We start from the raw sequence: 13,828 nt of genomic DNA, 5'->3' as shown, positions 1-13,828 counted from the left end.
GTGACGTTGGTGGATAGAGCGAGACATGATGTCCCAGATGTGCTCAATTGGATTCAGGTCTGGGGAACGGGCGGGCCAGTCCATAGCATCAATACCTTCATCTTGCAGGAACTGCTGACACACTCCAGCCACATGAGGTCTAGCATTGTCTTGCATTAGGAGGAACCCAGGGCCAACAGCACCAGCATATGGTCTCACAAGGGGTCTGAGGATCTCATCTCGGTACCTAATGGCAGTCAGGCTACCTCTGGCGAGCACATGGAGCGCTGTGCGGCCCTCCAAAGAAATGCCAGGCAACACCATTACTGACCCAATGCCAAACCGGTCATGCTGGAGGATGTTGCAGGCAGCAGAACGTTCTCCACGGCGTCTCAAGACTCTGTCACGTCTGTAACATGTGCTCAGTGTGAACCTGCTTTCGTCTGTGAAGAGCACAGGGTGCCAGTGGCGAATTTGCCAATCTTGGTGTTCTCTGGCAAATGCCAAATGTCCTGCACGGTGTTGGGCTGTAAGCTCAACCCCCACCTGTGGACGTCGGGTCCTCATATCACCCTCATGGAGTCTGTTTCTGACCGTTTGAGCAGACACATGCACATTTGTGGCCTGCTGGAGGTCATTTTGCAGGGCTCTGGCAGTGCTCCTCCTGTTCCTCCTTGCACAAAGGCGGAGGTAGAAGTCCTGCTGCTGGGTTGTTGCCCTCCTACGGCCTCCTCCACGTCTCCCGATGTACTGGCCTGTCTCCTGGTAGCGCCTCCATGCTCTGGACACTACGCTGACAGACACAGCAAACCTTCTTGCCACAGCTCGCATTGATGTGCCATCCTGGATAAGCTGCACTACCTGAGCCACTTGTGTGGGTTGTAGACTCCGTCTCATGCTACCACTAGAGTGAAAGCACCGCCAGCATTCAAAAGTGACCAAAACATCAGCCAGGAAGCATAGGAACTGAGAAGTGGTCTGTAGTCACCACCTGCAGAACCACTCCTTTATTGGGGGTGTCTTGCTAATTGCCTATAATTTCCACCTGTTGTCTATCCCATTTGCACAACAGCATGTGAAATTGATTGTCACTCAGTGTTGCTTCCTAAGTGGACAGTTTGATTTCACAGAAGTGTGATTGACTTGGAGTTACATTGTGTTGTTTAAGTGTTCCCTTTAATGTTTTTGAGCAGTGTATTTTACAAAGAAGAATGGGCAAAAATTTCTGGGTCTAGATGTGCAAAGCTGGTAGAGACATATCCCAAAAGACTTGCAGCTGTAATTGCAGCAAATGGTGGTCCTACAAAGTATTGAATACAAATGCATTCCACACTTTCCAGATTTGTATTTATTAAAAATTCTGAAAACCATGTATCATTTTCTTTTCACTTCACACATACTTGCTACTTTGTGTTGGTCTGTGACAGTGATGGCTAACCTCTGGCACTCCAGCTGTGGTGAAACTACAACTCCCAGCATGCTCCATTCATTTCTATGGAGTTCTGAGAACAGCCAAGCAAGTTTGCATCTAAGGGTACTTTCACACTTGCGTTGTGAAGATCGGGCAGGCAGTTCCGTCGCCGGAACTGCCTGCCGGATACGGAAATCCGTGTGCAAATGGAAATCATTTGTAGACTGATCCGGATGTGGATCCATCTAACAAATACATTGAAACACTGGATCTGTCTCTCCGGTGTCATCCGGAAAAACGAATCTGGTATTTATTTTTTTGCATTTTTAAAGGTCTGCCCATGCGCAGACCGGAAAACCGGATCCGTTTTTCCAGAACACTCGGTGTCTGTTCCGGCATTAATGCATTTCAATGGCAAGTGTTACGGTATTTTCTCCGTCCAAAATTCCGGAAGACTGACGTAACTAAAGACATCCTGATGCTTACTGAACGGATTGCTCTCCATTCAGAATGCATTAGGATAAAACTGATCAGTTTCTTTCCGGTATTGCGCCCCTGTGAGGGAATTCAATACTGGAAAACTTTAATGCTGGTGTGAAAGTACTCTTAGGTGGTGTAGTTTTACCACAGCTGGAGTGTCTGAGGTTAGCCATCACAGGTCTATGACCTCAAATCCAAGTAAAATCATTTAAGTTTGTGGGTGTAACGTGAAAATGTGGAAAAGTTCAAGGAGTATAAATACTTATTCAAGGCACTGTACATAAATTACATAAATACATCTATGTATACACAAACATGCACACATTCACTTTGTAGGGAGGAACCTTTATCTTTGGATGGGGAGGAGAGCAAGGGGCAGTGCTGGAGCCTTTATTTTCAGTCAGAAGGGGTGTTGTGCAGCTACACAGTACCGATTCTTTGTGTAGCTGGCTAGAAGGGTTAGGACCTCTCCTCCTATGAAGCTGCTGCTGCTCCTGCAGGAAGTTACGAACCAACACTGATCTGTACTTTGGGCAGTCATTGGCCTGTCAGGAGTCTCAGACCCTGGATGACCGCCCAAAACAGACTTATTGTGATCCGCCATTGGCACCCGGTTAAGGAGCTAAAGCTCTCTTCTATAATCCATATTCTATATAAAGAATAATCTATTTCCACGTTGTCAGACTTGTCATGTGAGAAAATAGAGCAAAAACCTTTGTTTTTCAATTCATTCAGACAAACAACCAAAGCCATCTGGGGACGATACTGATTCAGAAAATGAAGATTTTCAGCCAACTAAGAAAAAACGTCTTCGCATTGAGGATGAGGATGAAGATGAAGACTAGTTTCTGCTGCTATTAGAGCAATAGTGATGACCAATGTGTGCTATCTAGATGTCCCAGCCTCCTGTCTTACATTATGTATATGTTTTACCCTGACGTGTAACGGGAGCCGATGCATTTGAACTGCTTAGAAGAAAACACCAGTTGGGTGTGTTTTACGAAAAAAATTATGGTTCGGTTTTAAAATATTTTTCCCATATGTCTGGAATATTAATACCATTGAAGTAATTGTTTTACTATTGCCAAACAAGAATGTTCTTCTGTGTTTTTATAGTTACGTTTTCTGAACTGGATTAAATGTTTAGTGGATATGACAATAAAATTCTGTATGTCATTGCTTACAGATCAATGCCTTCTTTACATATTAAGTACTATTAAATTATAAGTCTAATTTCACACTAGAGCTCATCAGATCTGGAAGGCTATTGCAGCAGGGAACAGTCTGCCAGATCTGTTTTCAGCATTGCCGGAGGCCACATGGATGCTGTCTGACCCCATTAACTATAATGGGGACTGGTGGAGATCTGGCCACAACCTGGTAAATATGCTCACAATCAGCCGGACAAATACCGCTCGGCATATTTGCTGGGTTGCGGCCGGATCTGCGCCGGACGGCATCCATGTTGCTTCTGGCAACGCTGGATACAGAGAGATCTAGCAGGCTATTCCCTGCCGAATCTGACAAATGCTAGCATAAGAAAATTAATTTGTGTAATCATTCGTATGTTATTATTTTGGACACACATTTATTTATTTTTTTTATTTTATTTTTTTACATCAATCATGGTATTGTTAAAGTCGCTCTCAATTAGAGCCAAAGATGTTTGCTCTGCTGCTCCAAATTGGTAGCTTAATCCTAGGATTTTACATGCATGGAAGAAACGACACTGACACCAAGCAGGGTCAAGGTAGTTCTCTCTTTATTAAAGGAAGATGAGCAGTATATATGTACATCTGAGGGGGCTTCCCCCCGAGGCTCATGGCATCGTTCCATTGGTTAGAAGATATCAGCAAAGAAGGAGATAACACTTAGCATCTTTGGTATGTGAAAAATGTAAGCATTCTAGGTACCAGCAGCCATATTGTAATGGCTTCACACTAACAGCAGTGTAGCCTACGTCATGACACATCAGTGAGGAGAGTCCTCTTAGATAGGCAAACCCTTTGTGCTTTGTTTCCAACTTGACTAAGGCGTTGTCCGAGAGCTGGAGGAAATGGGAGCCAACTTAACTTCTGAAGAATGATTTCCACATCTCTATCAGTATAACTCCTTTAAATATAGTTCAGAATATGCAGTTTTAGAGAAGTAGTACTCCCCATAGGGTTATGCCAGTTACCCAAACACAATTGCACATCACATTATTTTAACCGTTTGACGAAAGAGGATGAGAATATTTGTACTAAACAGTGGGTCCTTGCTGCATTAGGATGAGCGTTCTCGTCCTGCCGTTAACCGACCCTTCCCGACATGCAGCATCGATTAGCTGCAAGGGCCCAGCTGTTACTGAAAACACTTATACCGGTGGATTAACCCCTTATATGTTGCAATCAACATTGATCGCGGCATATAGGAGGTTCGCAGACAGAGGGGGCTTCCTCTGTAAACGCTGTGATTGCGTGGTCCCGATGTTTGCCATGGATGCCTCAAGCCTTGCAAAGGCCTATGTAATACATTGGCAGTACATGTATTGTACTACATTGAAACGGATCAGACCCTGAAATGTTGAAGTCCCATACTGGGGGACACACAAAAAGTAAGTAAAAAAAAAAAAAGCAAATAAAGTGTCCTTTCCCATAATTAAGCCATGTACAATAAAATGTCACATGATCTACCCCGTCAGATCAACGCCATAAAAAAAAAGACAAAATAGCCATTTTTGGTCACATTGCCTTACAAAAATTGTAATAGAAAGCAATCAAAAAGTACTATGTACCCCAAAATGGTACTAATGAAAACATTAACTCACCCCACACAAGAAGATCAGCAGTAAAATAAAAAATATGGCAATGAAAAAATTGTTTTATTGTGTAATTAAAGGCATATTGGGTATTGCAGAAATAAAAGGATAAAGTCTCTATTGAAAATACTTGTCCTCTCTAGCGCTGCAAATCCAAAAGACAATGTGGGAAAAGTCCGCTATGTGAGTAAATGTAGGAGAGGATTGCGCTGCAGGAAAGAAATCTTTTTTGTGGATAAAAGTTCCCTTTTGAAAGTCTTCAACCAATGGGATCACAAACCAACCTCACAATCCTTCACTGGTATGGAAACCTGTGGTATAAAGAAAAACGCACTATGATGTAGCGAGTTCAGGCACCTGACGCACCATGTGAATAGGATATACTCACAAGATTCCAGATAGGTAAGTGCACGTAGAGATCTAAAAGGTGTCTCCTATAGGGCTCTGCTGAAAGGAGAAAACTATAGTGTAGTATGTAAAGACACGGTGCACGCCTGCAAACAGATTGTACTCACAGAACTTCACTGGAAAAGTGCATGAAAGGATCCTGACAAAATCTTCACAGACAGCTGGGCAGATCGAACAAGCGGAGGTCCAGGGGCGTCGGTATAGGAAATCCCAAATATCAATCGACAGATTGAATATTTCTTGATATACATAGATACATTAGAAAATTGAATATAGCTAAGTATCATTTGAATTTACAACCATCCCTGCCGGCAAATATTGTGACTACTACAGGGGTCGTGCATACTGATCTGCGTAGTAGATCTAAATTTTGCCCAAAAAATAAAAATAACGAGTGCATTGATGCTTTCAAACGTAGCCTCCTAAACGAATTAGAGAAGATAGATTATAAACCTAAAAAACAGAATCTCTCTAGGGGGGAAAAGGAGGCATTAAAACAGTTGGAAAGGAATGATACGATAGTGATTAAACCGGCTGACAAGGGGGGAGGAGTTGTCATAATGGATGTTGACCAATATACTAGGGAAATGGATAGACTGCTTTCTGATGGAGACACCTATTTAGTTTTGAAGAATAACCCACTTGTTCTGTTCAAGGGACAACTGGAGGTTATCCTAAAGAAGGGTTTGGAGAAGAAAGTGTTAAACAAGAAAGAATTTGAATATCTTTTCCTCAAATGCCCTGTTACTCCTGTCATCTATTTTTTGCCAAAAATGCATAAGGATCCCATCAATCCACCAGGGAGACCTATTGTTTCAGGGATTAATTCCCTGAACAGTAGGGTGTCCGAGTATATCGATTTCTTTTTGCAAAAATACGTGACAGTGGCTCCCTCTTACCTCAAAAATTCCACCGATGTCATTGATCTAATAAATGACATTGGTGAGGTACATGGACCAGTGTGGTTGGCCACAGTTGATGTTTCATCTCTTTATACCTGCATCCCTCAGATTTTGGGTATCAGAGGGGTCCAGGAAGCATTGGATAAAGATCCAGATATGGGGTCAGATCAAAAAAGTTTTATTTTGGAGTGTGTAGTTTTTTGTCTTACTCACAATTATTTTCTTTACAAAGATATTTTTTATCTGCAGCACTCTGGCGTGGCGATGGTGGCGAAATTCGCCCCAAGCCTCGCCAACCTTTTTATGACTATGTGGGAGAGGGAGAATATTGACCAGATCCTCAAAAAAGATTTAGAAGGGGGGCACCTATTAGTGTGGCGAAGGTATATAGACGACTGCCTTCTCATCTGGTCAGGTGAGAAGGAGGGTCTAGATGCCTTTATAGCGGGCATTAACGTTAATAATTTTAATTTAAAATTCACCAGCAGTATTAGTGCTACTTCTGTAGATTTCCTCGATTTGGCCATCTTTGTGGAAGATGGCAGATTCAAGACTAAGACCTTCTTCAAAAGTGTGGATGTGAACACGTATATTGAGCTTAATAGTTGTCATCATCCATCATGGCTTAAAAATATTCCCAAAAGTCAATTCCAGCGCATCTCAAAAAACTGTAGTAAGGTAGAGAGAGGACTATAGAGAACAGGGACAGATGGTCAAAAATAGATTTCTGGAAAAAGGATACGAAAAAGAATTTTTAGATCACTGTAAGGATGAGATAGAACAAAGACGCACCAATACTAAACCACAGACAACCAATAATAAAAAAGAATTTATTAAGGATTTTAGATATACATTTCTGACCCAATATAACAGCAAAATGGGCTGTATTAAAAATATGATTCAAAAAAATTGGCATATTCTTCAGAATGATCCTGTTCTGAGTAAAGACTTGCCAGTAAGGCCTCCTGTAGTTTTTAAAAGAGCCGACAATCTCACCAACAAATTGGTTCGTAGTGCCAGTCTTGCTACTAGTAAAAAACATATTAGTACTAATAAAGTCAGGTTCACATGGTGCGGCTTTTGCTTACCATGCAAAAACCGCAACTTAAAAGACCGAGCAAGATCTGTAGATACCATCACAACCAAAAAAACAAAAGACACTACCCTGAAAATTAGAGGCCGTTTTTCCTGCAACAATGTTGGTGTAATTTATTTGTTGGAATGCCCTTGTGGGCTCCAATATTTCGGTAGGACCACACGGAGTCTCAAAACTCGGGTGCAGGAGCACATTCGTAACATTAAAAAGGGTCTTGAGACCCACAGTGTCTCATTACATTTTAAGATTAATCACAATAAAAATCCTAAAGGTCTGCGGTTTTTTGGATTAGAATTAGTACATACCCCTATTCGAGGAGGGGATTTTATTGCCTTAATAAATAAAAAAGAGGTGGAATGGATGTTCCTTTTGGGCACCATTCAACCCCAAGGGTTAAATATTGAGTGCGACGTTAATGCTTGCTTATTTTAATGTTTATTTTCCGCCAGCTTATTAGGTTCTGTCTCTTTGCTGCATTTTATTTGTTCAATTTTAGTCTGTTTGTGTATGTCTGTTCCATGCCCTGTTTTTTGGATGCCTATGACATGGGATGGGGGAGGTTTTCCTGCTAATTTTAACCCAGCGGTATCTTATTACCTATCAATGCCCCAGACGAAGCATCACGGCGAAACCCGGGTCGGGCTTTACAGAGATATTTTATATGGTTTTTAGCTGTAATTTTTGTTTTTATTAAATATATTTTTATCTGACCCTTTGGTGCGTATTACATCTGCGATTCCTCCACTGAGATCTTTTTGAAAGCTGTGATTCGATGCCATCCAGGTGTAGAGGTATTCAATCTGTCGATTGATATTTGGGATTTCCTATACCGACGCCCCTGGACCTCCGCTTGTTCGATCTGCCCAGCTGTCTGTGAAGATTTTGTCAGGATCCTTTCATGCACTTTTCCAGTGAAGTTCTGTGAGTACAATCTGTTTGCAGGCGTGCACCGTGTCTTTACATACTACACTATAGTTTTCTCCTTTCAGCAGAGCCCTATAGGAGACACCTTTTAGATCTCTACGTGCACTTACCTATCTGGAATCTTGTGAGTATATCCTATTCACATGGTGCGTCAGGTGCCTGAACTCGCTACACCATAGTGCGTTTTTCTTTATACCACAGGTTTCCATACCAGTGAAGGATTGTGAGGTTGGTTTGTGATCCCATTGGTTGAAGACTTTCAAAAGGGAACTTTTATCCACAAAAAAGATTTCTTTCCTGCAGCGCAATCCTCTCCTACATTTACTCATATTGGGTATTGCCATGTGCATAACCGCCGGCTCTATCAAAATAGCACATGATTTGAACACTGTAAAAATATATATATATAATGGTCAAAACAGCCATTTTCTGTCACTTTGTCTTACAAAATAAATGAAAGCATCAACTTATCCTGCAAAAAACGAGCCCCCACACAAGACAATTGGACAAACAATAAAAAATATGGCTCTTGGAAAATGACACAAAAACTAAAGCTTTTGGGTGGTAAATTGTAAGAAAAAAAAGACATAAAATTGGTATCTCTCTAATCATACTGACTAGCAGAATAAAGAAATTCCAAAAAGCTGTGACAGAATTATTATTTAGTAATAAAGCGCCATTCATTCCAGCTGTACATATGATAAGAGGTCTACATACATAATACAGAAATTGCACTATGCATGAACAAGGAAGGAGTTACAGACTGGTACAGATGGAGAGAGGACCCTGCCTGTGAGGGCTTACAATCTACATGGTATGGAAGCAGGACAGAGAGGGTCATAGCAATATAGAGGCAGCAGGGTCACTGGTTGTAGGCTTGTCTGAAAAGGTGGGTTTTCAGGTTTCTTTTGAAGGATTACACTGTAGGTGAGAGTCTGATATATTAAGGGTAGCGAGTTCCAGAGTGTGGGGGATGCACTGGAGATATTTTGAAGGCGATTGTGATAAGAGGAGAGAAGGAGGTCTTGTGAGGATCGGAGATTACATGTGGAGATGTAGGAAGGGGACAGGTTGTGGACAGCCTTGTATGTATTTGTTAGTATTTTTAACTGAATTCGCTGGTCAATGGGGAGCCAGTGAGGGGAGAGGCAGACGAGTAACAGGGTGGATTAGTCAGGCAGCAGAGTTGAGGATAGATTGGAGAGGTGCGAGAGTGCTAGATGGAAGGTCACACAGGAGGATGTTGCAGAAGTCTAGGCGGGAGATGATGAGGGCATGTACAAGCATTTTCGCAGACTCAATGTTGAGGAAAGCGCTGGTATGGGAGATGTTTTTGAGTTGGAGGCGGCAGGTGGTGGAAAGGGCTTGGATATGTGGTCGGAAGGAGAGGGCAGAATCCAAGGTCACTCCGAGGCAGCAGACTTTGTTGACCGTGGACAGTTTGCAACCATTGATCGTGATAGATAGGTCTGTTGGGGTGGGGTTAAGCAAGATGAGGGAAAGATGATGAATTCTGTTTTTATCCATGTTAAGTTTTAGAAAGCGAGAGGAGAAGGAGGATTTGTAATATAGGCATTGTGGGATTCTGGATAGTAAGGTGATGTCTGCATAAAAGTGATACTGAAAGCCATGGGACTCTATGAGCTGCCCCAGGCCGAGGGTGTAGATAGAGAAGAGCAGGGGTCCTAGGACAGAGCCTTGTGAGACACCAACAGAGAAGGAATGAGGTGGTGTGAGAGTGGGAGACACTAAATGTCCTGTCTGTGAGGTATGATGTGATTTGGGAGAGGGCCAGGTCAGTGATGCCAGGAGATGAGAGTTTGTAACAGAAGGGAGTGGTTGACAGTGTCGAAGGCAGAGGACAGGTCAAGGAGAAGGAGGACAGAGTAATGTTTTTTGGTTTTGGCTGTTAGTAGGTCATTGGTGACAATTGCTGCCTTTTTGTTTATCCTGATTCCCAAAAAGCTAAAAAAAAGTGATCAAAAAGTTGTATGGGTCCCAAAATAGAACCAAATAAGCCCTAGCACAGCTGTCGAGAGAAAAATAAATGTATGGTTGCAACATCGCTCCCATAATCCAATCCATCAGAATCTGCACTGCAAAAGCCAAAAGATGATCTTTCCATTCTGATCCTGCAGTGTACCCATACAGCAGTTTACATCCACATTTATGGCATTTTGATACCCAGTAGAGCCCACCTAACAATTTAAAGTGCATGGTGTGTCTCAGATGGTACACGCTGGGTACAGCATATAGTACTGAAATGCCATATCTGTGGAAAACTTGAAATTTTCACTGTCCATGGTCCACTGTGCATTAATTTCGGCAAAATATATGTGGCTTCAAACTGCTCACTCTATTCCTCAATAAATACCTTCTAGGGGTGTAGTTTCCAAATTGAGGTCACTTCTTGGGCGGTTCCATTTATTATTTCACTTCTTTAATTGTTGGCACAAGATGCATAAATCACCACATTGGACCTCAAATGTGTATGGTGCTCATTTACTCCTGAGCCCTGGTGTTTCTAAAACCAGGAAGCACAGCATACTAAGAGGCTCACTTTTCACACTGCATACACGGGGCACAATATATTGGGCACTGAGATGGCATACCTGTTTAAAAATAGCAATTTTCAGTTTGCACCATCTGCTGTACATTCATTTTTGCAGAACATATGTGGGGTAAAAATGCTCACTACACCCCTTGGTAAATTCTGTGAGGGCTGTGCTTTCTAACATGGGGTCAAGTCTTGTGTTTTGTTTTGTTTTTATCTCAGAGCCTCTGCAATTGTTAGCTAGTTTTGTATGTCACCAAACTAGATCTCAAATGCACATTGTGTTCTTTCTCTTCTGAGTCCTGCAGTGTGCCCATACAGCAGTTTACAGCCACGCATGGGGTGTTGCTGTATTCAGGAGAAAATGCTTAAAATTTGGGGTGCTTTTACTCCTGTAACCCCTTGTGAAAATGAAATATGCAACATTTTATTAGAGCAAATTAAATTAAATATTCACAGCCCTTTGTTTCTAAATTCTATGAAACTACTGTGGCATCAAAGCAGTTAGTACACCCTTCAATAAACTACTTAAGGGATGTCGTTCCCAAAATGGGATAACATTTTGGGGGTTTCAACTGTTGGGGTAGCTTAGGATCTCTTAAAATGTGACATGGTGCCCAAAAACCATTCCAGCTAAATCTACCCTCCAAAAACCATATGGCGTTTCTTCCCTCCTGAGCTCTGCAGGGTGCCCATATAGCCGTTTACAAACATATAGGGATGTTTCTGTAAACAGCAGAATCGGGGTAATAAATATTGAGGGCTGTTTTGCTGTTAACCCTTGGTGCCTTATGGGGAAAATTTATTAAAATGGAAACTCTGCAACAAAAAAAAAAGTTACATTTTACCTCCACTTTCATTCTTATAAAACACATGTAAAGGGTTAACAGTTTGTAATATCAGTTTTTAATAAGTTGAGGGGTATGGTTTCTAAAATTGGGTAATTTATGGTAGTTTTTACTATGTAAGCCCTACAAATTAACATCATAACTGACTTAGTCCTTAGAAAAGTGCATTTTGGAAATTTTCTTACAAATTTTAAAAATTGCTTCTAAAATTTTAAGCCTTCTAACGTCCTAAAAAAAATAAAATGGCATTTACAAAATTATGCCAACATAGACATATGGATGCTTACACAGTTCCCGTTCCTGTGTGTAGGGAAGTGTGAGGAAAAGCAAATCTTCACTGCTCACCTACCAGCATTCAAACTGCTCCGGCCGGTAGCTGTGTGGTGCGAGGGAGCAGACTACAGATTCGGCGTCCAGGATCTTCTGTGCGTGTGACGCCGAATCTGTAGTCTGCTCCCTCGCACCACACAGCTACCGGCCGGAGCAGTGTGAATGCTGGTAGGTGAGCAGTGAAGATTTGCTTTTCCTCACACTTCCCTACACACAGGAACGGGAACTGTGTAAGCATCCAAAGAACCTAGATTGTTTTGCCAGCTCACATCTAAAGAAAAGGTAACTACCACCGCGGTGATTTATTTCATCGCATCGTCAATTGATACTCATTTTCTATTATAGCGGAACATTCGTCTAGCCACTGTACTCAATCTGTTATATTTCTACCTACCAGCGCCAGTGTAAGTTTATACCGTAAGGTAACTAACATTCAATCAATTTTGTGTCCTGGGCGGCAGCAGCGAAGCCCATTATATACACTGTGCAGCGGACCTCCAATTGGAGGTTGGTGGATTTTTTGTATGGGAGCGCGGGAGTGCTCTTGATTTTCTTTGTAATATCTTCAAAATAGACATGGTGAATGTTAATAACTATTTGATGAGGTATCACTATCTGTCTTTAAAAGTAGAGAAATTCAAATCTAGAAAATAACAAATTTTTCAAAACTTTCTGTAGTTTATATATATATGCATTGTTCTTCACCAAACTGCTGTTGGATTGTTGGAAGAAGTTGCTGTTGGAGGGTGTTTTGGTAACATTCTTTATTCATGGCTGTGTTTTTGGGCAAAATTGTGAGTGAGCCCACTCCCTTGGATGAGAAGCAACCCCACACATGAATGGTCTCAGGATGCTTTACTGTTGGCATGACACAGGACTGATGGTAGCGCTCACCTTTTCTTCTCCGGAAAAGCCTTTTTCCAGATGCCCCAAACAATCGGAAAGAGGCTTCATCGGAGAATATGACTTTGCCCCAGTACTCGGCAGTCCATTCACCATACTTTCTGCAGAAGATCAATGTCCCTGATGTGTTTTTTTTGGAGAGAAGTGGCTCCTTTGCTGCCTTTCTTGACATCGGGCCATCTTCCAAAAGTCTTCGCCTCACTGTGTGTGCAGAAGCGCTCACACCTGCCTGCTGCCATTCCTGAGCAAGCTCTGCACTGGTGGCACTCTGATCCCGCAGCTGAATCCTCTTTAGGAGACTATCCTGGCGCTTGCTGGACTTTCTTGGACGCCCTGAAACCTTCTTAACAAGAATTGAACCTCTTTCCTTGAAGTTCTTGATGATCCTATAAATTGTTGATTGAGGTGCAATCTTAGTAGCCACAATATCCTTGCCTGTGAAGCCATTTTTATGCAACGCAATGATGGCTGCACGCGTTTCTTTGCAGGTCACCATGGTTAACAATGGAAGAACAATGATTTCAAGCATCACCCTCCTTTTAACCTGTCAAGTCTGCCATTTTAACCCAATCAGCCTGACCTAATGATCTCCAGCCTTGTGCTTGTCAACATTCTCACCTGAGTTAAGACGATTACTGAAATGATCTCAGCAGGTCCTTTAATGACAGCAATGAAATGCAGTGGAAAGGTTTTTTTGGGATAAAGTTAATTTTCATGGCAAAGAAGGACTATGCAATTCATCTGATCACTCTTCATAACATTCTGGAGTATATGCAAATTGCTATTATAAAAACTTAAGCAGCAACTTTTCCAATATTTATCTAATTCTCAAAACTTTTGGCCACGACTGTACAATGTGTCTTGAGAAAACAGTCTCATAATGGCTTGGATAAGTAAAAGCGTTCCAAAGTTATTACCACATAAAGTGACATGTCAGATTTGCAAAATTTGGCTCAGTCTTTTTAAGGTTAAAATTGGCTGTGTCCTTAAAGGGGTTATCCCATGAATAATGTAAAATATAAAATCGGACATCATCTAGTACATGACAGTCTTTTTCGAAGAAAGCTAGAACCACCTCACATGGATCCAGAGATATTCCCATTCATTGTTCTGCTAGAATATATCAAGCTGACAGCTCAAGGGGAGTGTCTTTTCTGCTGCAGCTAAGGGGGCGTGTCTCAGCTCTCCCTATC

General features: G+C 41.8%; 1 protein-coding gene across 1 annotated transcript in view; it reads left to right on the top strand.

Annotated features, from left to right (window-relative positions):
• TIMELESS (timeless circadian regulator) overlaps positions 1 to 3,049 on the top strand; it is a 156,503-nt gene extending 153,454 nt beyond the window's left edge. The window contains exon 32 of the mRNA XM_040425614.1: positions 2,606 to 3,049. Coding sequence (XP_040281548.1) covers positions 2,606 to 2,715 — 110 coding nt within the window. The 3' untranslated portion in view covers positions 2,716 to 3,049. The remainder of the gene's footprint in view (positions 1 to 2,605) is intronic.
• Positions 3,050 to 13,828: the final 10,779 nt, after the last annotated feature.

Source organism: Bufo bufo, chromosome 3 (assembly GCF_905171765.1).
Source record: "Bufo bufo chromosome 3, aBufBuf1.1, whole genome shotgun sequence".
Lineage (NCBI taxonomy): Eukaryota > Metazoa > Chordata > Amphibia > Anura > Bufonidae > Bufo > Bufo bufo.
Note: the sequence above shows the minus strand (reverse complement) of the source record. Positions and strands in the feature narration are given on the sequence as shown.